The sequence below is a fragment of the Marmota flaviventris genome, chromosome 2 (assembly GCF_047511675.1).
Source record: "Marmota flaviventris isolate mMarFla1 chromosome 2, mMarFla1.hap1, whole genome shotgun sequence".
NCBI classification, from domain to species: Eukaryota; Metazoa; Chordata; class Mammalia; order Rodentia; family Sciuridae; genus Marmota; species Marmota flaviventris.
In genome coordinates, this window is record NC_092499.1 from 161,385,262 (window position 1) to 161,409,284 (window position 24,023).

General features: G+C 42.3%; 1 protein-coding gene across 2 annotated transcripts in view; it reads right to left on the reverse strand.

The window, feature by feature from the left end:
- Positions 1–24,023, reverse strand: part of Pcsk2 (proprotein convertase subtilisin/kexin type 2) — a 270,904-nt gene that overhangs the window by 83,361 nt on the left and 163,520 nt on the right. For both annotated transcript variants that reach the window (XM_027920812.2, XM_027920805.2), the window contains one exon: positions 17,606–17,643. In XM_027920812.2, the coding sequence (XP_027776613.1) occupies positions 17,606–17,643 (38 nt within the window). The remainder of the gene's footprint in view (positions 1–17,605; positions 17,644–24,023) is intronic.

Consider the following 24,023-nt stretch of genomic DNA (forward strand, 5'->3'; position numbering starts at 1 on the left):
TTCTGTTTTCCTGGGATGGGCTAGGCCATCTCGTATCAAGGGATTATCTTCTTGGCTTGTGGCTATGAAAAAAGATAAGGGTTCTCCCCAGGCTCCAGGAAGCACTAAAGAGCGTTCATTTCCCGAATTGGTCCTCTTCTGGGTGGCACTTGTTGGGAGTCAACCCGGATCCAAAGACTAACTTCCCCATCCCCGAAGAAGAGCCGCCCAATGGTGAGCCCTGCTGGCTCACATGATCCTTACCCACCAATCAGACTAGCCCTGCTGGTTCACATGATCCTTACCCACCAATCAGACTAGCCCTGCTGGTTCACCTGATCCTTAACCACCAATCAGACTAGCCCTGCTGGCTCACCTGATCCTTACCCACCAATCAAAAAGCACCTCATGCTAACTCTTAAACCACCCCTGGCTCTATAAATATGCAGAGCTGTTCTTCAATAAACGGGCATTTTCTCCTAAGGTAAGCCTTGATCGGTCTTTCAGCACTGACCTACAGCTCTTCTTTCATAGTGAAATTCTGGTGTTTACTGAGGTATAAATACACGTTTCTATTATGAGCAGAACCAAAGGAGGAACATCGTCAAGGCAGAGAGACAGGCTATGTGAAGGGAAAGCGAAGCAATGGAAGGTAAAGGCAGAAGAAAAAGTGAGGAGGAAAGGATTCACTTACCAGCCACCTGACACACACTTACTGGTCACTACTCTCCTCGAGTCATCATGCTCTGCCAAGGATCCTCATCCTCTTGGGGCTGACATCCCAATAGGGAGGGACACGCACACCAAAATGGGCAAGAGGACCTACCCCATGGGTTTAAACAGGAGAATGACGTGATCTTTTCTACTTTTTTCTTTGTAAGGACCTTTCTGGCTGTTTTTTTGGGGGGGATGCTGGGGAAGGGTAAGAGTAAAGCATGAAGGTTTTGTGGGGTCCAGGAAGCCATGTTGTCTTGGTCCAGGATGCTGATGGTGGGAACAGAGAAGCAGATATGTGCTAGTCCTGAGCTAGCAGACTCCCTGGTTGAGGAGAAAGAGGAGGCAGAAGGAGACAAGGATGGTGTAAGTGTTTAGGAAATTGTGTCCTTGACAGTGGCATTTGTTGAGATGGGGAAACTGGAGGGGGTCAGGTTGAATGAAGTCAGTGTGAGAGATGGCAAAGTACACATTTTTTCTCACTGGCTCTGTGAGCTAGGGCAAGTCATTCACCTCTCTGATCTTTAGTTTCTTATCTGTGGGAGGTAGATAAGAAAGTGCCCACTTCATTGGTTTGATATGCAGATTAAATCTGATAATGCATATAGAACACAAACCTAGGAGCTCACTAAACAACCAACACTGGATTCCAATAGTCGTGCTGTTCAGAAGAAGTCTATGGAGATAAAAGGGATCAGGCAGCAGGGGCCAAAATATCAACACCAAAGCAGGAAGAAGAGGCAGGAGACCAAACAGGGGTCTCACACTCTGTTAAGCACAATCAATTGTCTTGGATTTGTGAGCGAACACAAGTAAGCAACAAATCAAACCACCCCAACAAAACTGTTTTGTAGCATAGGAGAATTGTGACGACTTGAGAGTGATTAATTAAGGTGTTTACGAACCTTGGCTATGATTTTAAGCACAGAGAATACATTATTTGTTTGAAGGTGCTTGGTAAGAATCCCAATAAGGTAGTGACTGTATCAAATGACTCAGTGTCGATCTGGTCATCACACAGGCACCTACACACGGACTGTCTCCTTCTCATTAAGTCTTTTGGAACACTGTTGTATTAGTCAGATTTTCGTCACTGTGACCAAAATACCTGACATAAAACAACTTAAAGGGAAAAAAAGTTTATATTTTGGTTGATAGTTTCAGAGGTTCCAGTTCATGGCCAGCTGGCTCCATTGCTCTTGGCCCGAGGTGAAGCAGGACATCATGGGGGAAGGGATGGTGGAGGAAAGCTGCTCACCTCATGGCAGCTAGTAGGCAGAGAGAGGGAGAAAGAGAAGCTTGGGACAAGAAATGGTCCCCATGGGGACTACTTCACCCAACCTCAGCTTCACCTGCCGACAGTTTCCATCTCCTTCCCGTAGCAGGTTCAAATTATTAATCCATCAAATAGATTAATACACTGAAGAGTTTAGAGTCCTTATGAGCCAAGCCCTTCCCCAAAGTTCTACCTCTGGACATTACTGCATTGGGGACCAAGCCTTAAACACGTGAGATTTTGGGGACATTTCAGATCCAAGCCATAACAATTCTCTGCAAGTTAGAGAGAGGATATGTGTGTGAATGTTTGTGGGGTGTGGTGCAGAAGAGAAGAGAGGGTGGCCTAGTATCTGAACCAGAGTAGTTTCAATACCTTTAACCTTCTGGAGAGTCCAATTTATAATTATCGATAGACCAAGAAAGACCCAGTGTTCATTTCAGCAATATGAATAATCATTCTACCCCTTTGATTCTGAAGATAGTCAGAATCCTTTTGGGAAAAAAAAATCACCCTCGTTTTATAGACGGGGAAACTTCTTCTCAGCTCAAACAATGTGTTTTGTTTTCCTCCAGGTGATTCAACGGGAGTCCTTGAACTAATGCACTCTGAAGAGCTTAGATTTACACTAAACCCCTTATTTAAAAAATTGGCAGCGTTGGAGCTATAAAACATAGACTTCTCTTTCCATAGCTTAATGAAAACATCTCCCACACACTGTAATGCATCTTATTCTTCTGCCAAGCACAGCACTCATTGTGGAGAGGTTCTGTGCGTGCCACCCTGAAAGTGAAGGCCTTGCCATCGTACCCGGTATGATGTTAAGGAACGTTGCCAAGAGCCCAGCCTTGGCTTCCTGTTCTTGGCTTCAGGTTTTAATTATCGGTTAGTAATTAAGGGTCCTTTCTTTGTGAAAAATAATTTCCCGTAGGTTGGGAGCCAGCAGGGTTACCATGGTGGAGACGCTAATCTCATTTCTACGTCAGAGATTCTCTCGGCTTTGGCCAGGTAGAATGGAAAATTTTGCTTTGTCCAAACTCCAGACTGCTCAAATGTAACAAGGTCAGGATTCTCAGGAGCCACCCCTCAATGAAGGCTTGCAGGCAAGTGATTTATTAAGGATGTGCTCTGGGCAAAAACCAATAAAGGAGTCTCTAGGCAGGACAGAGTAGGGGAGGAAGCCACGCCAAGCTGCCAAGCTGTCATTTCAGGCAAAGTCCTGCAGGGGACGCTGGAGGGTTATTTACCCCTCTGTGTTTTCTCAGCCTGAGAGGATTGAGTCATAGGTTATAGGTCATAGGTCATAGGTTAACAACGGCCCAGTGGGGATGTGAACTCCCAGATGTATCAGGTCTCCATATACAGGGACCAAGGAGGTTCCAGTAGTCCCAGGGCAAGGGGAATTTGCTGGGTGGGTGCTGGCAGTTGAAGCCAAAAGTAGGCCTAAGGGGAAGGGGCACAGAAAAATGTTACAGAGTAGGCATTACCAGCTCTCAAAGGTGGCCTTTGGAGGGGGTTGTAGGTGACAGAGAAGGGATTTGGAAGACTTGGCAGGGGAAGGATGTACTGAGCAGGGTCAGGAAGTGTGAAGCTTCTACAGAAGGACCTGCAGGTGGTTCTCTGCTGGGGCCACGTTTCATGTGGACATTTGGAAACATCTGGATCTATGCCTCAGTTGTGAGGGTATCACCTGCAACCAAGTTCTGGGACCAGCTCTGCTAGCCTGCTGTGTGACCTCTGACAATCCACTGCTCTCCTGGGCTTCAGGCTTCTCCTCTGTGGAGTGAAGGACTGGGCCAGAACACCTCTAAAACCCCTTGAGTTGTTATGGCCTTGATTTCAGCACAGGCCCATCTTTGTACTCAGAGCATCTGTTTCAACTGTAAAACTCAGGGGAGTTGGAAGGAGATTAAGCCACTGGCAATGTCCTCAAAACTACATCCTTGACATTTGAATCTTTAGTTCCTCCAGGTGGAGAGAAAACACCATTTTCGAATGAAGATGGCCTATCTTCATTTTCTGTTGCTGCTGTAATAAGCTATTATAAGCTTAAGAAGGGTTCAACACGAATTTATTATCTTTATAGTTTTGTAGATCAGAAGTCCGATATGGGACTTTATAGAGACTTTAGGAGAAAATCTGTCTCCTTGCTAATTCAGGTTGTGGTAGAATTTAGTTCCTGATGGGACTGAAGTCCCTGTGTCCTTGCTGGCTGTCAGCTGAGGGCCATTCCCAGTTTCCGGGAGACGGCCTACATCCTTGGCTGGTGCCCCTCTTCCTCCATCTTCCGATCAGCAATATGAATTGAATCCTTCTCATGCTTTGAATTTCTTTTGCCCCTTCTTCTAACTTGACACTGCTTTCTGAAGCAGTCTGCTTTCCTCTCTCACTTTTTAAAAAATATTTTATTTTTTAGTTGTAAGTGGACGCGATATCTTCATTTTATTTTTATGTGGTACTGAGGATCAAACCCAGTGCCTCACATGTACTAGGCGAGTTAGCTAGGGCTGAGATTTCATCTAAGGTTCACAGTTCTTTTCAAGTTCACTGATCGTTGACAGAATTCAGTGGCTTGAGTGTGAGATTGATGCTTCTAGAGGGCTATCATTTCTCTTACTTCGATCTCTGAACCACAACCCCAACCCTCCTCTCTCACTTTTGAAGAAAGTGTGATTGCATTTGACCCATCTGGAGAATCTTCCTATCCTGAGTCAATTTTAAGGTCACTGGCAAAGTTCCTTTACATAGGTCATGTAAACTAATGCAGTCTCAGATTTCAGGGATTAGGACATGGATATCTTTGGGGTCCATGTCCTGATCCCTGTCAGCTTGGCCATTCTGCCATCCTGTCTTCCCTCCTACTCTTGGTTTCAATAGCTGTCTTCTCCTCAATCCTTGAGAATAAACCTGTCTCTTGATTTCATTCATTCATTCAACAAACAGTCATTGCACAATCTGTTGTATTTCAACTCATGTGCTAAACATTGAGGATATGGAGAATAATAAGGCCGGGGCATGTCCTCAGTCAAGAGGACAGAGAGGCAAGGCACAGGTGGGGCACATGTAGGTATCTGCCAGACCCCCTCTCTTGGCTAGCACACCCAGACAGCAGCTCTGGGAATGCCGGCTGCTAGAACCTCATAGCTCTCTCCTTCTCTTGGACATCATCTTTGGACAAACGAGAGTCGCCAATCCTGGGAGGTTACACGCGAGCACTTCTGCAAGGGCAGCTGAAGTTAGCCACTGACTGACACAGGGATTCAAAAGCCTGCTTCCCTTCTTTAGAAAGAATCTGCTTTGTAACGTGACTCGTGCCCTGAAGTCCCCTGTGGGATGAAACCTGGGCTTGGCTCCAACCGAACCCACACCCATGTCCTCACGTCCTGCCTCTCTTCCTTCCTTCTTCCGGAGAGTTCTCACCCAGTAAAACTACTGTTTTAAGAATTCTCATCTCCGTCTGCTTCCAGGAGATCCATCCTTGATAATTATTATTAATAATAAGCAATCTAATTTCTTTCACAAAAATTCTCACTCTATCTCTGGTATGTTTGTGTGTGTGTGTGTACATCTACTTGAATTTTATAAAAATGAGGGAGCACAAATGTCATGCCTTCTATGGGTCTGTGAGCCTGTGCCCAAGCAGAATATATTTATAAGGTGAACTTCAGGACTAAAGCAGAATTCTTCGAACAGGCAATGGGTTAAGTGCTTGTGTTCATCTGTATCTGGGACCCGGCTTAGAGTTGAATTAAGTAGCAAACCACAGGAAGGCTATTGCTTGTGAACTTTGGCATTCATTTTACTAAAAGGAAAGTGGGAAGAAAATATAAAAACTTAGAATAACACACTAATTGATCTTTTAATTTCATTTTCATAATTTGTTCTGTGAGTTTTTTATGAGTCCTTGAGGCAGGAGGAGGGTGAAGCATGAACATTGGGGTCTGGACGCTTTCAAACTTCAAAACTGTGAACTATATAAACTTTTCTTCTTTATAATGTTAATTCATCACCAACTCTTTGCTGCAGCTATAATGAAAAATGCTGCCCCTAGTGAGATGACATCATTTTTACTTTTTTGTTTCTCCTTATTTCCTAAATATACTTCCTTAAAGCCACAGGTCTTGGTGTCTAAGGTGAGCTTGCTCAGAAGTATTAGTTGCCCTGGGTATTTCATTGTAGTAACGTGAATCTGATTCAAACAGTCGGTATTATTGTTAAGACATTTTACAGATGAGGAAATTGAGGCACAGGGAAGTTAATTTGCTCTGGTTCACATAGTCAGGAATAGTTGGGATGAGGTTTGAATTTAGGGGGCCTGGCCCTTAGCTCTCACACTTAATTTTCTGACCTGTTTTTAGAGCAGAATTTTTTATTTTTGAAGGAGCCCTCTATGGTAATAAGTAAGAAGTACACATATTTTTTAGATAAAAGCAAGCATATAGAAAAAACCATAAAAACAGAAGATTGGTCTATTTTGTTTAATTCAGAGAAAAAGCAAGTTGCTCAGTTTAGGTTCAAATGTCTACTGTATCTAAGAAGGTGATATTTATTTCTTATAGCAAATCACCCCAAACTTAGTGTTTTTTTAAAAAAAACCCACACATTTGTTTCCTCAGAGTTTCTAGACACAGGTTAACTGGATTCTTTGTTCAGGATCCCATCTGGCTAAAATCAAGCTGTTAGCTAGGGCTGAGATTTCATCTAAGGTTCACAGTTCTTTTCAAGTTCACTGGTCATTGTCAGAATTCAGTGACTTGAGTGTGAGATTGATGCTCCTAGAGGGCTATCATTTCTCTTACTTCACTTCTTTTGGCAAAATAACTCTGGATATAATGTTCAAGTTGGCCCTCTTCACATCATGGCAGGGTCTCTTTAAAGCCAACAGGTGAGTCTCTACTGCTTAAAGTCTTTGGGACTTCTTCCTTCTCTGACTTGCAGATTCTTTTTCAAAGCATTCACCTAATTAGTTCAGGCCCACCAAGAAGAATCTCTTTGATAGCTTAAATGCAACTGACTAGGAACCGTTATTTTATTTGAAACAACCCTTTTAACTTTTCCATATAATGCCACCTAGTCATGGTAGTGATATCACACCACATTTACAGGTCCTGCCCACACACCGGTGGGGGAATTATACAGGGTTTACATCAGGAGGTGGGAATTTTGGGGGCCCTTTCAGAACTCTGCCTATCAGAGACTTTATCTTGAGGGAAAAATGATTGAGACTTTTAAAAGTGAAGAATGGGACCTAGTTGAAATGAAGGCTGTCAACTTATGATCCATCTACACAACGGCAAATGCACGTCTTAGATTAGAAGACTCCACACCTCAGGGTTGATTTTCTGTAATTGAGGCCTGGACATTGCTTCTTGGTCTTTGTTACCACTTCAAAAAGTTGAACAAAGATGATGAGCCAGACCTTTGGACTCCATCACATCCATGTTTGTCCTGGCAATGACCACACTTGGACTGGACACTACCGGATACACCCTCTTGATCTCCATTGTTTGGTAACAAGACATGGGCAACCCTTAGAGATGGCCACTGCTTTGCTGCGGATTGGTCCCATTGTCTTTCTGGATGGGTCACATGGGTTCAGGAATCTGGGCAGGCTCACCTTAGACACCAAGACCTGTGGTTTTAAGGAAGTATATTTAGGAAATAAGGAGAAAGAAAAAAGTAAAAATGATGTCATCTCACTAGAGGCAGCATTTTTCATTACAGCTGCACCAAGGAGTTGGGGGTGAATTAATAATTTGTAAGGTCTGTCTCAAGCCAGGTTTGGTCATCTCATGGTTTTTGGTTCTCTGAGGTAGAAACCCAAAGAGAAAAAAAATCAGTGAAATGTTTTGTGTTTTGGATATTCAGTGACTGCACTGCATGTGAGGGAGCAGGAAGAAACAATGGCAGTGGAGGAAAATGATCATTAAATATTTTTACATTTTCATCAATGACTTTCTTATGGCTTATCATGTAAGTATTGCTACACTTTCCCCAAACAGGTGTATTTGATTTTAAGCTGAACAGAATCCTAAGTTTTATTTTTATTTTTTGTTGTTAATGGACCTTTATTTTATTTATTTATATGCGGTGCTGAGAATCGAACCCAGTGCCTCACTTACGCATGCAAGCGCTCTACCACTGAGCCGCCACCCAGCCCCAATCCTAATAGTTTTAATAGCAGCCTTCTTTCTTTCCTTCCTTCCATCCAACCCTCCAACCAGAATTTAGTTATTTATGTATTTTTTTAAATTTCTTTTTCTTTTTGAGGCATGAGGACTCCAGTTAATTTTCTCATAAGCAAAATAATTGAACGACATTACCCTGGTTTTAAAATCACAAGAGATGAGAATCTGTCAAAAGACCTGTAGAGAATCTGGGGTAAGGAAATGATTTTTGTAGGTTGCTTTTAGTCTTGGTCTTTTGCTAGAAGCAAATCTTCTGATGAAAATCCAAACACCTACTTGTGCAGTATCATATTGATCAATCTTCTTGATAAATTCCTTTGCTTTATCCACCAAGAAAACAAATTCATCTCTAATGTGACAAGTTACTAGTAGTTCATTTTTTCTTTATTTTGGGGGTAAGCTTTTTTTTTTAATTTTCATTTTCTTAAGTGAGTTTTTTTTTCCTGTTTTTTAAAAATTTTTAAAATACATGAACTAGTAGTTCTTTAAATGCATTTAAATATCTTTCCTTTTCTAATTTTTAGGGCTGGTTTTCTTGTTCATTTTGTTGCATTCTCGAGTGAACAGTGTTTTATTTCCAAGATAGTACTGAGCACTTTATACCATAATTATATATGTACATGTGAACTCCCTGAGTTCAGGCACTGAATTTTTCATGTTTTACAATACTGGCCCCTCATACTGCATCTTTTGCACTGTAGGCAAACACTATGGGTTCCTTAAGTGTTGACAGGTTCAATTGTTTCAATTGCAATCGAACAATTTGGAAAAATCGATTGATCAGATTTTTTTTTTTCTGTTTTTAACTGTAGCTGTAACTCTAGGTCCAAACAAGGAACATCATTTCATCAAACAAGCTTTTATTTTTTCCTGCTTTTATGTCAAAGTATGTCCCTGTAAAAATGGACTGGGTTGAATCAGGTGATAGTCAATAGTCTATCAAAATAATTTTAGAAAGTTCTTATCCTCAGTATCCCAGTCTGGCTTCCTGGTGATAAAGTGTACTATTTTCTAGTTAACATTCACAAGTGCAATGAAAAAGGTCACCCTTTCTCTTCAATAAGATACAAAGGTTATTTAAGCCCCAATTTCATATGCAATATTAATGTGCTTATTTAAATATTAATAGGTCTAAAAGCCTGGAGCAACATATGTGATCAATACTTCATGGCATTTGAGTCATCCAGGGCTGAGAACTGTGCCCATCTCCAGCATTACCCTTTTATCATGGCGGCCACCTGCCACCTGGAGCTCCAGTCTGCGCACTGCTGCTGAGCGAAGAGCACTTCCTTAGGGGTCAGTGCTGGCAGCCCTTCGGAGCTCTCCACAGGCTCCCTCTTCAGAGACAGTCACCTGTCAGGACCCATCAAATGAATGCAAGAGTGAAAGTCCTTAGGGGTAGGCTTACTTTTTTTTTTTTTTCTTTTACAACCACTTCTATTGGCAAAATAACAGGCCTGGAGTGTTAATAATGTCACAGATTTTTAACATCCAAAGAGTTGAATTTTTCCACTACTATCTGGGAACCTAATGATATTTCCACAGTTTGAGATATTATAGAAAAATATGTATATGCGAATCACCTGCTTTAAGAATCATATTCTCTCCTATATTCATGGGACCTCCGTTAGGGTTCCTGGTCCTCTATGTATTTCATTAGTGTTATGCCCAGGAAATCATACCTTCTGGTATTTAAGCGTCACAAAGGAGGACAAAAGCTCCAACCCTGGTGACAAGGAGAGGGTCTGCTTTTTGCAAGAGGGTCTCCATCTTTTAGCTTAGAAATGGATCACCCTCTGGGAAGCTCCAAGATCCTGTGCTGAGAAGCTGCCCAGATTAATGTGCTCTTTCTTGAAAATTTCCATAAATTCTTGATTTCAGCAAATGTGGAAGATTACATTGACTCCAGCTGCACATCCTTCCCTAGACCTACAGTTTCTGCCATGAGGTTTTGTAAAACTTCCCTAGAAAGGGGTGAAGTACGTTTCTTAACTATTGACAGTGGATTGAGCCTTATGATTTGTTTAGGGTAACAGAATACATAATCCTCCATCAGTGGTTTTACTTCCATGTTTTCTGTTACCCAGAATCAACTGCACTCCAAAAACATTCAATAGAAAAATTCTAGAAATATACAATTCATGAATTATGTACTACTGTGAGTAGTATGATGGAAATTGGCACCGTTCTGCTTCATTCCATCCAGGACAGGAATCACCCATGTGTCCAATGTATCCACACTATATATGCTACCTGCCTATTAGTCACTTATTAGCCATCTATGTTATCTTATTAACTGTCACAATATTGCAGTGCTTGTGTTTAAGCAACTCTTACATAGTAACCTAATGCTGCATCCACACTGGCTTTATCATTCATCTCATTCCATCTCACCACGTAGGCATTATGTCACCTCATATCATCACAAGTAGAGTGAGTACAGTACCATATTTTAAGAGAGTGGTCACATTGTGACTTTTATTATAGAATTTTTTTTTATAATTGTTGTATTTCATTATTAATTATTGTTAAACTCTTACTGTGCCTAATTTAAAGATTAAACTTTATTGTAGGTATGCATATATAGGAAAAAAAATCATAGTGTACAGTCATGAGGAAGTGTCAGTGTGCCAGTTCAGAGCCTAGGCCTTAAGTGACCTTGTGCATTATTGCTCCATGTCCTTTACATCTCTGTCATCACCATTAGAAGACCATGCCCACTGGACCCAACAGGACCGTGAAAGACGTGTGAAGAGCTGCCCTAGCATCCACAGCCTGAACACTGCCACCCAAGTTGGCTTACAGAACCACAGTAATGATTTATTTAGGGCCCAGAGATGCCCAACTGAGCCCTGCAAATACTCTCCCCTCTGTTTTCCCACAAATATCCTTTTATTCCAAAATCCATGACAGAAAAGGAGACATGGATTAGGAATTTCTGTTTCTTTGGGGGCATCCTTCCTTATCATATCCCTGGCCATGAGCAATGGGTCTTCTTTCTCCCTTTATCTTCTCGTTGCTTAGATGCTATTTCCCAAGGCCTTTGAGATTTATCCTGTTATCCTCCACTCCGGTCTTAACTTTCCTATCCTCACAATATTATACTGAGTTTGATTTATCTGTCTTTAAAAAATTCTTTTGATAATCTGAGCTCAGTAGGATTTACACTGAGCAATTGCACTGGTTTCTTGAGGGATGCTTCTGCTGCTTCTCCATGAAGATAACCTGAAATTCTGCAGAGTTATAATCTCAGCCCTTAAGAGAAGGAAACCAATGTTTATTGAGCAGCTATTAAATGCTAGGCCTGATATACGTTATCTCAAAATAACTGCCAATACCATCAAACCTGACCAGACTTTTATTTTGCCCATTTTATAAATGAGAAAATGAAAATTCAAAGAGGCAGACAAGGAAATTGTTCATCTCTTGAGCCTAAAGTTGCACAACTAGGAGGTAAGGATTCGGAAGTCACTGTTGGGTTTGACTCAGTTTCCACGGTCACACTATCAGAACCCCACCCTTGCTTGATGGCCAATTTCCAAATATCAGCCAATGCAGCCCTTTGAACTTTCTCTGTCTGCTGCACACTCTTCTGCTTGATTATAGGTTAGGCCAGAAGAGCCAGAAATTAATCTCTCTTTCCTCCCACTTCAAGTCTGCTCTGTGGAAGTTTCAAACAGTGATTGACAGGAATTGGTGGGTAACTGAGGCAGACTGGCTCTGTCTATACAACTTATAGAATTCTTAGTGAAATTAAGCACCGATGGCCCTCAGTGGCAATCTGCTTGATAACAAGACTTCCTTGTCTGCCCTCTTCTTTGTTATCACTTCCCTCTCCCTTTCTTGGGCTTCCTGGGATCTCCTCCCAAATGAGGTACAGTTGTCCCCAGCTATCCATGTGGGATTGCTTCCAGAACACCTAAATTCTCCAAAATACCCCAATCCACAGAAGCTCAAGTCCCTATATAAAATGGCATAGTAGTTGCATATAACCTAGACATATCCTCCCATGTACTTTAACTCTAAATTACTTACAATACCTAATACAATGTAAATACTACATATATAATTGTTATACTGTATTATTTATTAATAATGACAAAAAATGTCTGTACATGTTCAATAGAAACCCAGGGATTCTGAGAGCTGACTCTACTTGCCTTCAAATTCCCATCTCTTCATCCTCCCCTCTGAAAAACCCCAATACAATGAAGACTCTCCTTGGGTTTTATAGATCCACCAGCCATAGCAAAGCAGGGCTTTGAAACAAAGCTGGATATGCTCTGCCTCACCACTCCCATGCTGTGAAAGCTGCCTTTCAGCCCCACTCCACATGTTCTTGAAGAAATGCCTTCTTCAAGAGACTCGGCAGAACCCCTCGGCTTGGACCAGTTTTCCTGAATACAAGCCTGCAATCATCACTGGACAGGGAGCCACCGACTCAAGAGATGAACAACTTCCTTGTCTGCCTTCCCCTCACCTGTAAGACATGTCTCACACACTTGTGTCCTTACTGACCTGCAGTGTCCTCTGGAACACAGCCTACGTCTTATTGATCTCTCTTCCTCTAAGCCTTGCATACGGCGGGCTCAACATAGTGATGTACTGAGCTACAGAAACTATACGTACTCTTGGCATAGAGAAGATGGGTAAAGGAGACTCTGATTTTGACTTGGTCTAAAATAGTCTCTTGGGCAAGATTCATTTCATATTACTATTGGAGTGGAAAAAGGAGAATTTTAATTATTTGGAATGGTGAACATTTACCAGCGAGACTGGATCCCTCAGATCAAATTCAATCACAGAGCAATAGGGTCATAATACATGTGGCGGTTATTATCCTCTCCTAACACTCAACAGGCTTAATGTGGATTTGTTGAATTAAATTAACACTAACGACTTACATTCATATATTGATTTGCAGTTTTCAAAGTATTTTAATTCTCAGTTTAATGGAAAGAACACTGAACTACCAGCACACTGATCCCTCTCTTTTAATATACAGAGTAACAAGCATTTGAAAATAATTCTGCTTTGGGAAATATTGTGCCTGGTTTGATTATGAAGAAATTTTCCTGAAGAGCCTTGGGTAGAATTTTCATTTCTTATTGCAAAAAGAAGTAACAAGAAGGCGTTTCCTTTTTCCCAGCAGAAAACATTTCTGCTTATTATCACCTTTAAGAGATGGCCCAAGTGATCCCTCTGGGGCAGAGGTTGCTGTGTCCCCCTTTGCAAGAGGAAGTAGTAGGTGCTGTGTTATGCCCTCAACCAATGGCTGATGGAGTTGGTGTGCAAAACCCTGAGCTCCTCCAGCAATCCCATGCCAGATGGAATCACTCTGGCACACATACTCTACACTGTCTCCCAGATTTCCCTGGTGGGTTTAAGTTTTCGCTGCCCACAGTGATAACTTGTCTGATGAAGCGTTGTTTATGGAGTATCTTCCTTTCTCTCTTTCCCCACTTCTCTACCTCTGTTCCCTAGGATCTCTTCCAAATTAACTACTTCTACTCAAACCCTCATCTCAGGGTCTGCTTCCGGGGAAACCCAAACAATGACTTCCCCAAAGTACCTTTCCCTAGAAGGGCACCAGGCTAGCTCATCACATCCAAGCCATTAAGCCACTTAACAAGGTGTGACGCCGCCTGTGAATTCTTCGCTCACACAATTTTCGAGCCCATCATCATCTGCTGGTTTCATTGCTCTCCTGGGCAGGTTTGCTCCACTGCTGTTCTCGTTCTGTTAATGTTAGTGTAAAATTTTTAATTAAAAATAAAGAAGATAAATGTGGTTAGTTGCTTCAATCACAACTCTGTACGGGGCACGAGAGACACCGTGACTGGTGAAAGCCACTCAGTTTGGTCTCTCTGCTGAGGAATTAAGAATGAGGTATTTGGATATTCGGCTTTATCACTGGTACCAAGGAGACAGAAATGTTCACAGCCATGTGTGCTGCCTAGACACGCTTCCTGTTTGAGGAATGTTGAAAGTTCAGACCTGCTACGGATGGAAATTTTCCAGATGCATATATTTATGCAGAAATCACATTGTCTATTCAATTATGGGATATCATGTAGATTAAGGTTGGTATAGACATTGTCTCCTCAACAACATCTTCAACATCTCTTCAACAACCCAGCCAATGCCCATCAACCTTCCTGTTGAACATTTCCAGAGAATTCCTTCCATTTGCTTATTAACCTTAACCACTAGACAGTTCTTGCTTTAACTGAATCAACATCTCCCTTTTGCAGTTGACCACCCATTGGTGGCCATTTTTCTTGGGAGAAATGTCTGAACAAGTTGGATGCCTCATTCCACAGGAGAATCTGAAATATTTAAAACATATATAACATGTCTCTTAAGTTTTTTTCCCCCCAGAATAAACTTTTCTAGTTTCTTTGGCTCTACTTAACAGAATATGGAGTCCCTCTTCCATGCCTCTGTCATGCTCCCTCAGAGAGTGAGATGCCCATTGGAAACTCCCTAGTTGTCCAATAATTGGGGATCAAAATGCTTAAGTAACTATGGCGTGAGATAGTATTATGTAGCCCTAAAAATCATGTTTTCACAAATATTAATAGTATAAGAATGTTCAAGACATATCAAATAGATGGGATAACACTATATATGCAATGAGTCCAATTTCATTAAAATATACATATAGGAATGATTGTTTTTTAACTAGAAAGATTGCTTTTAGAAAAGAAATGGAAAAAAAAGAGGTAGCACTCAAGAATCCATAGAGTTCTCCAGGTATGTTTCTGAGATTTTGTTTCCCTTCCCAATTTCTGATGTGGGTTTTGATAGATGAATCATACTGTCTACTACCAGAGCACATATAGCTTATCAGGACCCGTAAATTAGTATCCCTTTTTCAACTGGAGTTGGGAGCAGGCTGCCAAGAAATGCCTGGGCTGGGGTGCAGAGGAGATGGTGTGGAGGTCAGTCACAGTGGTCTTGGCCTTCATGGGACTGGACTGAATGTGCAGTAGGGAGGTTATGCACCATCAGCTTTTCAGCCTGATGGCTAGCCACACAGCCTTGGGTCCTCCAGAGCAATGCTGGTTTGGGAAAGCGAGTGGAACCTTAGATAGCTGGTCTGGGAGATGCTGAAGCCTGGAGATGGAGAGAATCTTGGGAAATACCAATGTTTCTGAGAGCGAAGGGCAGCACTCCCGGGCTGGACTGTCTGGCCCTGCAGGTCAGTATCCCTGCCCTCTCTCTGTGAGATGGCATATCAGAGCCTTGGAAAAAGTGAAACATACGCATTTCTCAAACCTCCTTCAGACATCTCTAGAGCCCTGCAGTCGTGGGGAATGCAGAGAAAGGAGGGAAGAATTGAAAGGTCAGCCAAGATTAGGAGGAGGCAAAGAAGGATGGCACTGAGGCAATTTCTTTAAGAAAGTGAGCAAACAGACTATCAGCTGTACTCCATGCTCCTTGTGTTATAGCAGTGGGGCAGGGAGCCATGTGGAGGTGGAGGGGGGGAAGGTGCTACCCACAGGACCACTGGGGCAGACTCTGCCACTCACAGCCGGCTTATTATCATCTTTTCTAAAGGAGTAGAATATAGTTTTGGTTTAACTTCTGCCATTCCTCTCCAGGACCATATTGGCTGAACTGTGCCAACTGATTTCACGTTTAACTTAATTTTAAAAAAGATGCTATTATTAAGAATTAAAAATAACAGTAAATGTTGGTGAGGATGTGGGGAAAAAGGCACACTCATACATTGCTGGTGGGACTGCAAATTGGTGCAAGCACTGTGGAAAGCAGTATGGAGAGTCCTCAGAAAAGTTGGAATGCAAACACCATTTGACCCAGCTATCACACTCCTCAGTCTACACCCAAAGGACTTAAAATCAGCATACTATAGCCATGTGGCCACATCAATGTTTATAGCAGGTCATTTCATAATAGCTAAGCAATGGAACCAACCTAGGTGCCCTTCAAAAGATGAATGAATGGATAAAGAAAATGTTATATAGGGCTGGGGTTGTGCTTCAGTGGTAGAATGCTTGCCTGGCATGTGTGAGGCACTGGGTTATATTCTTAGCATCATGTATAAATACATTAATTAAATAAACATCCAAAGAAAATGTGGTATATATACACAATGAAATATTACTCAGCCATAAAGAAGAATGAAATTATGAAATTTGTCAATAAATGGATGGAACTGGAGACTATCATGCTAAATGAAATAAGCCAATCTCAAAAAACCAAAGGCTGAATGTTCCTTCTAATATGCAGATAAGAAAACACAATAAGGTGTGTGTGTGTGTTGGGGGGAAATAGAAGTTCATTGGTTTAGACATAGGGAAATAAAGGGAAGAGAGTGCGGATGGGATTAGGAAAGAGAGTAGAATGAATCGGACATTACTTTTCTATGTTCATATATGAATACATGACCAGTGAAACTCCACATCATGTACAACCACAAGAATGGTATCCTGATTAGAATAAGTTATACTCCATGTATGTATAATATATCAAAATACACTCTACTGTCATGTATATCTAAAAAGAACAACGACAACAACAACAAAAGATGCTGTGCTCAATTTGGATGCTTCCAGATTTATAAAGACATGCAGCCAATACAAACACACTGTTGCCCTGTTCCTGAAGCCCAGAGCACCAAACACATGAAAAGCCCCATTTTTTTTTATTTGCGATGTAGATGCATACACCTTCTAGGGCAAAGGACCCAGAATGTTGACCTCCCAAACACTTTTCCTTTTTAACCATCCTTTCTCGTTCTTAAGCCCATTCATGTGGTTCTCTGTTAACAGTTCTCGGGATGCTCAATGCCGTGGGGAACATTATGGGTGTGAAGTGATCATGAGCAATACAAAGAATCAAAGAAAGATTAGCATTCTCGCTTCCATGAAGTGGTGGCTGTAATGTGAGTTGCTGCAGTTTTTGGCATTTTGCCTTCATTTCTGTCCAGCAAGCACCAGATGGCTCGTTTCCACCTTCAATCCAGTGTTGTCAGCCAGAGTTGATTCAAGCCTTGCCAACTCTCTCTCTTCTGCCACCCTCCCTGTACCTATTTTGTTGGCATTCTGTTCTGTCAAACTGCAGGTTTCTTTCTTTTTTCCTCACATAGCCACTGTGTTTGCCTGCTGCCGGTCCCCACGTCTTGTTGTTTGCCTTTGGCTTGAGCTGTGGCTCTAACAAGATGAGCTATTCTAGTGTGTGTGTGTGTGTGTGTGTGTGTGTGTGTGTGTGCACACGTGTGCATGCATGTTAGAGTATGTGTGTTTCTGTGTGCATGCATGCATGCATGTCTGAGTGCATGTGTGCATGTTCCTGTGTGTGTGCATGCATGTGTTCATTCGTGCAAGCTCCTGTGCATGCGCATCCATGTGTTCCTAATAACCAGAGGTACCAGAACACTTAAAAGCACACATTTCCCCCACCAAAGTCAGGTTGTACTCACATAGTTGGAGGCCAGGTCTGGGTGGAGGTAGTCAATTCCTGCAAAAAGAACAACACAGGAACCAAAGGTTAATACCTGCTATGTATCCTCACAAGAGCTGCTCAAGCCAGTGTCCTCCTTTGGGGCTGGCACCAGGAGACTTGCCATATCCGGTGGTGGAGTGAGCACCCGTCCCAAGCCCCCAGCCTTGCCTTTTCCATCTGGGTGAGGGCAGGCTGCACTGCTCAGTGGAGAGGCAGCTCTTCTCAGACACACTTCAGAGGAGTGAAGCCAATTAGAGCCTGGGGCCCAAGGATAACACTTCTGAATAAATGTCAGGACTAAGGGGCTTAGTGACTGTGAGATGGATGGCTCACCAAAGCAGTGATCTAAAAGAGATCTGTAGAAATCCTGACATTTCTAAAGTACAAACTGGCATTTCTCCTGAAATGCGACTGGCCCTGGGGAGGAAAAGTAATGATTATTTAACAGGGCACGGACAGCAATGGATTAGGAGAGCATACTCGGGCATGGAAATAAGAAGAGGAACGCGGCTCAGGGAGAAAAGCCATTAGGAAAGGGCAAATGATTTCCAGCGAGGTGTTCCCGGCTGGGACCTAATGCCTGTCTCTACAGAATGTGGCTTTTCAGGAAGCTGAAGGCTTCAATTCTCTCAGCAGGAGTCTTGCACTTTCTCTTGAATACGGGCCTGTCTTCTTGCCCACAAGTCATTCCAAGGCTAGAATTATGTCTATGAGCACTGCTGAGTTCCATCGGACTGCTAGACCTTAGACATCACCGTAGAACACCAAGGACAATTGAAATGCTCGTATTTGTGTCTGCAGAGTCATGCAATCTTTGCAGCAGTCACACTGCATCCAGCTTTCTGGGAAACTGGACAGGTTCCAGAGACTACCAAGAATAATGGTTGCTAGTGTAGGTACTTGGAGCCCAGGACTAGAGTTGGACTCCCAACCACTTGGATACGGGAAGCAAAAATTTAGGCAAGTTGCTTGATCTCTCTGTGTTCGTTTCCTTTTTAACAATTGGAGGTGAGAACAGGTAGGAGTTAAAAAAACTAATGCATGGGGCGTGCTTAGCCCAGCAGCTGGTGCATTTAATAACTATAGTGGGATGCAATATTTATAAGCTGCAAGTACCATTAAGTGCCTCCCATGGTTGGCATTTTCTTTGCATGCATACTAAGACTGTGCTGCCATTATAGCTTTGCCCTGCAAAACAATTTGAACTGGGATGTGAATTTCTAAAAGGAATTTCGGTTTGTTTTCTTCTGGTTTATACAAATAATTTCTGGACTGGGAGCCACTGAGTATAGCCGGTCACTTCCCACCCATGCTCAGGGTACTCTCTCTTTCTACTCACCTCCCAAACTTTGCAGAAGTAAAGACTAATATTTTTAAAAGTTGTCAACCCTTGTTCTGAACCTGAGTTCAAAAATAGCCAATTAAGGCTGGGGATGAGCATAAGCTTTCAGCCAATAGTTCAAGTTCCATTCAAGGATCAGACACTGTGATACTGATGTGGCTTCGGCTAAGTGACACCATCTTTTTCTCTGGGTCTTGCTTTTCTCATCTTTGAAATGGGGCCATTATTTACCTTGCAAAGCCTGTTCTTGGGATTAGAGACAACTCATTGGAATTTTTAGATTGTGTTAAACAGTATATTACATTTCTTATCATTCTGTCATTCACAACAGTAGAGTAATGTAGTCTTGGTTTTTACAATGTTGTGTTGAAATTAGAGCATAAATATTTGTTGAAATTGGTTAATATTGTTGAGAAGAAATTTTTGTAACATAGATAAGCTAAAAGAAGGCATCCTCCCCCTCCACACACATTTTTTTTTTTCTAACTGGAAGTTAGTTTTCAAAACTCCATGTCCTGATACTGGAATTTGTTTAAGAGAAAAATACTCTGAGCACTAGAAATCTCTTCTCTGTGAAGGGAAAACATTGAATCATGGAGTCAATTTGAGACCAGAAAAAAAATTAGGATTAAAACAAGATAAATTTAGCCTCATTAAAATCATGAATACTTAATTAGGTTAAGGGGAAGGCTAAGGTTGAGTTAGAATGGATACTTTGGTCTGAGAAAGAAAATATTTTTGATAGAACTGCAGATGATAGATATGATTCAGAAAAAATAATAGTGCACTAAGGAATGAAAATAATAATTTGATAGTTAGATAGTATTTTAATATTTGATTATCTTTTGAGGTGGAATATACCAAACACAATTCTTGATGACCTTATTTATTTTTTAATTCTTACATTAGTAATGTATCCTTATTTTTTAATGCTTTTGTTTGTTTTTCCATGATGAATTCCAGGTATGATTTGGTCCTCCCAAAACAGACAATTTAAACATAGAAACCAAGAAGTGTGCCTACCAATGGCTGCACTTTGATCCTGTCGCTTGCACTTTAAAGAAGGGAGACAGACTCGTGATCAGCCAGTCATAATGAATGTGGCTCACAAATGAACAGTATTTGGTTATATTCTTGTTCATAAACCCTTAGTATCCTGCTAGCAATTTCAATCTTTTCAGAAAGTCTAATCCACAACAGTCCAAACTCTCAGGAAGCTCTAACAGGTTTAGAGACCTAAGGGAACTTTCAAGGGCTCCATGAGCATATAGTCTTACTTAGCATGCCAGTAGTTGAGTTGAGATGTGTAGCATTCTAGGACCCTGGTCCTGAGCTCGGTTCCTTCCACTCTCCCAGTGGAGCTACCATCTGTACTCCCTGCACCCCACTTAATTAAATGTCTACAAGAAGCAGGCTCAAGGAACATACTGCATTTTCCAAAGATGCCTGCACAGTATCTCCTATCCCGTCTGTCTTCTACAATGCGACAGTGTCACACTTCTCATGGAGATGTGGTTCCTCTGCCTCCTCTTCAGTCTGGGTGGGCCTGTAACTGTTTCAGTCAATAGATGTAGTGAAACACCGAGGCTAGGTCAGAAAAGTCCAGGAATCTTCTGCCTGTTCCCTTTGGATACTTACTCTGGGGGAAACCAGAGGCCATGTAAGAAACCCACAGGTAATATAGTGAATTTACATAATTTTATGTTATTTCAGGTTGAACTTTTTCATATAAGAAGCAGGGCTTAGTCCTCCTTGACACAGTTTCCAGTTCCCGACTGTTCCCAATTCCTTAGTGCAGCTAATCCAGATATATGCTTTATGCAGCTGCCTCCTGGTGCCCACCTTCCTATGGGACCACTAGACACAACCTATTCGACTTGCCTCACTGCTTGCCATACCCTATGTGGGCTGAGTGGATATGCTGTAGTTACCATGAGACTCTTAGGCACTCATGCTTTCCTGCTCTTCACCCATAAACTAGAGTGCCCTTGAGGAACTCTCCCAGGAAGGTTCTACCCCACACAAAGACTTTGGTTCATGGACCCGTTGCTTGTTCTAACATCCCACTTGCTGGTAGACTGTTCATGTCCCCACCCTGCCCCTTGTCTCTCGCTCTGAGGCATGCTGCACTCTTTTTTCTGAACCTGTGAGTAATAAACAGCATCGGTTATTTCATGTTTTCTTTTTGAATCACCTCCTCTAGGTCTCATCTGACCAATACACCTGACCCTAACTTCTTTCTCAGTTAGGGCTGTCCCTGAGAGTGACTGTCTCAATGGGAATAAACTGGACATCGTTCACACAAGGCAGAGCATCTGTTAGTATGAACAGGTTTCCTGAGAGAGGGACACTTGATCACAGGTTGGACGCTTAGGCACTAGGCCCCTCACTAGGATAAAAGAAGTATCCTGCAAAAGGCACCGCTTTGGGTCCCTCCAAAATTCATGTGGAAACTTAAACCGCAATGCAGTAGTATTAAGAGGTAGAATCTTTTGGTGATTAGGACGTGAGGGACTGTGTCATGGGTATGATTAGTGCTCTTACAAAAGAGATGAGAGGAAGTAGCTTAATTTCTTTTGCACTTCCATCTCTTTCACCATGTGAGGGTGCAGCAAGGAAGTATCATCTATAAGGAAAGGGGCCTTCGCCAGACACCAGATCTAATGGCACCTTGATCTTGAATTTCTTAGCTTCTAGAATTATAAGAAATAAATTTATGTTTTTTTTTTCTATAAACTACTCAATCTAAGGTGTTTTGTTATAGCAGCAGGAATCAACTGAGACAGAAATTGATATCAAGAAGTGAAGTGTTTCCAGGCATGGTGGCACACACCTGTAATCCCAGTGGCTCTGGAGGCTGAGGCAGGAGGATCACGAGTTCAAAGCCAGCCTCAGCAAAAGCGAGGCACTAAGCAGTTCAGTGAGACTCTGTCTCTAAATAAAGTAGAAAATAGGGCTGGGGATGTGGCTCAGTGGTTGAGTGCCCCGGGTTCAATCCTTGTCCCTCTGCCCCACAAAAGAAGTGGATTGTTACCATATCAAATATCTAGAAATGTGGAAGCAGCTTTGGAAGTATGTGATAGATAAAGGCAGGAAGAGTTTGGAAGTGATGCTATCAAAAACTTGTATTTCCATGAGTAGTGTCAGTGATCCTGGTGAGGGCATGAAAAAGAAGAACTATGGAGAGAGCCCAAATCTTCTTAGTCTCTCTAAGTAGCTGTGAAGAGATCATTGGTAGAAAAATGGACAGTAAGGACAATTCTTTTTTTTTTTTTAAAGAGAATTTTTAAATATTTATTTATTTATTTAGTTTTCGGTGGGCACAACATCATTGTTTGTATGTGGTGCTGAGGATCGAACCCGGGCCACACGCATGCCAGGCAAGTGCGCTACCGCTTGAGCCACATCCCCAGCCCCAGTAAGGACAATTCTGATGAGATCTCTGATGAAAATGGGTATAAGGTATTGGAAACTGGAGGAAAGGCTGCCCTTGTTACAAAGTGGCAAAGAACTTGGCTGAACTATGTCCTTGTCCTAGTGCTTTAAGGAAGTTGAAACTTAAGAGTAATGAACTAGGATATTCTGCAGAAGACATCACTAAGCAAAGTATTGAGGGTGTGACATGACTTCTGATTGCTTATAGTAAAATGTGAGGTCAGGGAAATGAATTCAGGATGGAATTTATAATTCAAAGGGAATCAGGGACTTCTCCATCTGGCCAGATTGTAAAGACTGAGAAAGTGGATTCAGGAGAAAACATGAAGAGTATGGCCAAGTCGACCTTAGATAGGGAGATCAGTGATATTCATCCAGACGGTGAGAGAATGACCTTGAAGGTGTTTCTGAGCTCTTCTGGCTGCCCTACCCATCACGGGACCAGAATTCCAGGACTTTGAAGGCATAATGGCTCCCAAGGGGGGCCTAGGTACCTCAGGGCTCACTGCCCAGGGAGGCACAAACTCTGCTCCATGTATTCAGGCACAATGCTCCATGACTGCTGTGAACCAAGAAGACCAAGGTGGGCTCAGGCACCCCTCAGAAGGCACAGCCTATAAACCTTGGTGTATCCATGAGTGCCAACTCTTGTAGTAGGCAGAGTGTCAGAGCTATGGTGGCAGGGACACCTCCACCTAGATTTCAAAGGATGCCTCAGAAAGCACTGGGGACTCAGGCAGATCACTGACCATGTTTTGGGGCAATAGTAGGGAACTCCCACTAGCAGAGCTGTGGACATGTGACTACCCCCTACGATTGCAGAGCCATAAAGCCACCCATACATGTGATTCCAGCTTGGGAGAACCACAGGCAAGATCCTGACCCATGGGAGCAGCTGTGTGGGCTGTGCCCAGCAAAGTCATGGGGTCAGGGTCATGTGGTGCTGTGGGGCCCCAACCCTCTTTCCAGTGTGTCCAAGGGGTAGGGCATGGGGTGAAAGATCATTATCAAGCCTGAAGATTTATTGGCTGCTTCTTTGGATTTTGCACATACTTGGGACCTGTTACCCAGGAGTTTTTCTTTCTTACTTCTCCCTTTAGGAAGGCAATGTCCATCCTGTGCCTGACTCACCACTGTGTTGTGAAAGCACATAACTTGTTGGATCACAGGTTCAAAACAGAGAGGAATTTGCCTCTTGATGAATTATCCCTGGGATTTTACCCACATCTGACTTGGATGAGAGGCTGGGCTTTAAACTTTTAGGTTCGTACTAGGACAGTTTAAGTGTTTTGGAGCTACTGGGATGGAATGAATGTCTTACTATGTTAGATAGGCAAGAATTTGGGGGGCTATGTGTGGAGCACTGTGAGTTGAGTGTTTGTGCTCATGGAACCACCATTTGACCCAGCTATCCCACTCCTTGGTCTATACCCAAAGGACTTAAAAACAGCATACTTCAGGGACACAGCCACATCAATGTTTTTAGCAGCACAATTCACAATAGCTAAACCATGGAACCAACTTAGATGCCCTTCAATAGATGAATGGATAAAAGAAACTGTGGTATATATACACAAGGGAATATAGCATTAAAAAATAATAAAATTATGACATTTGG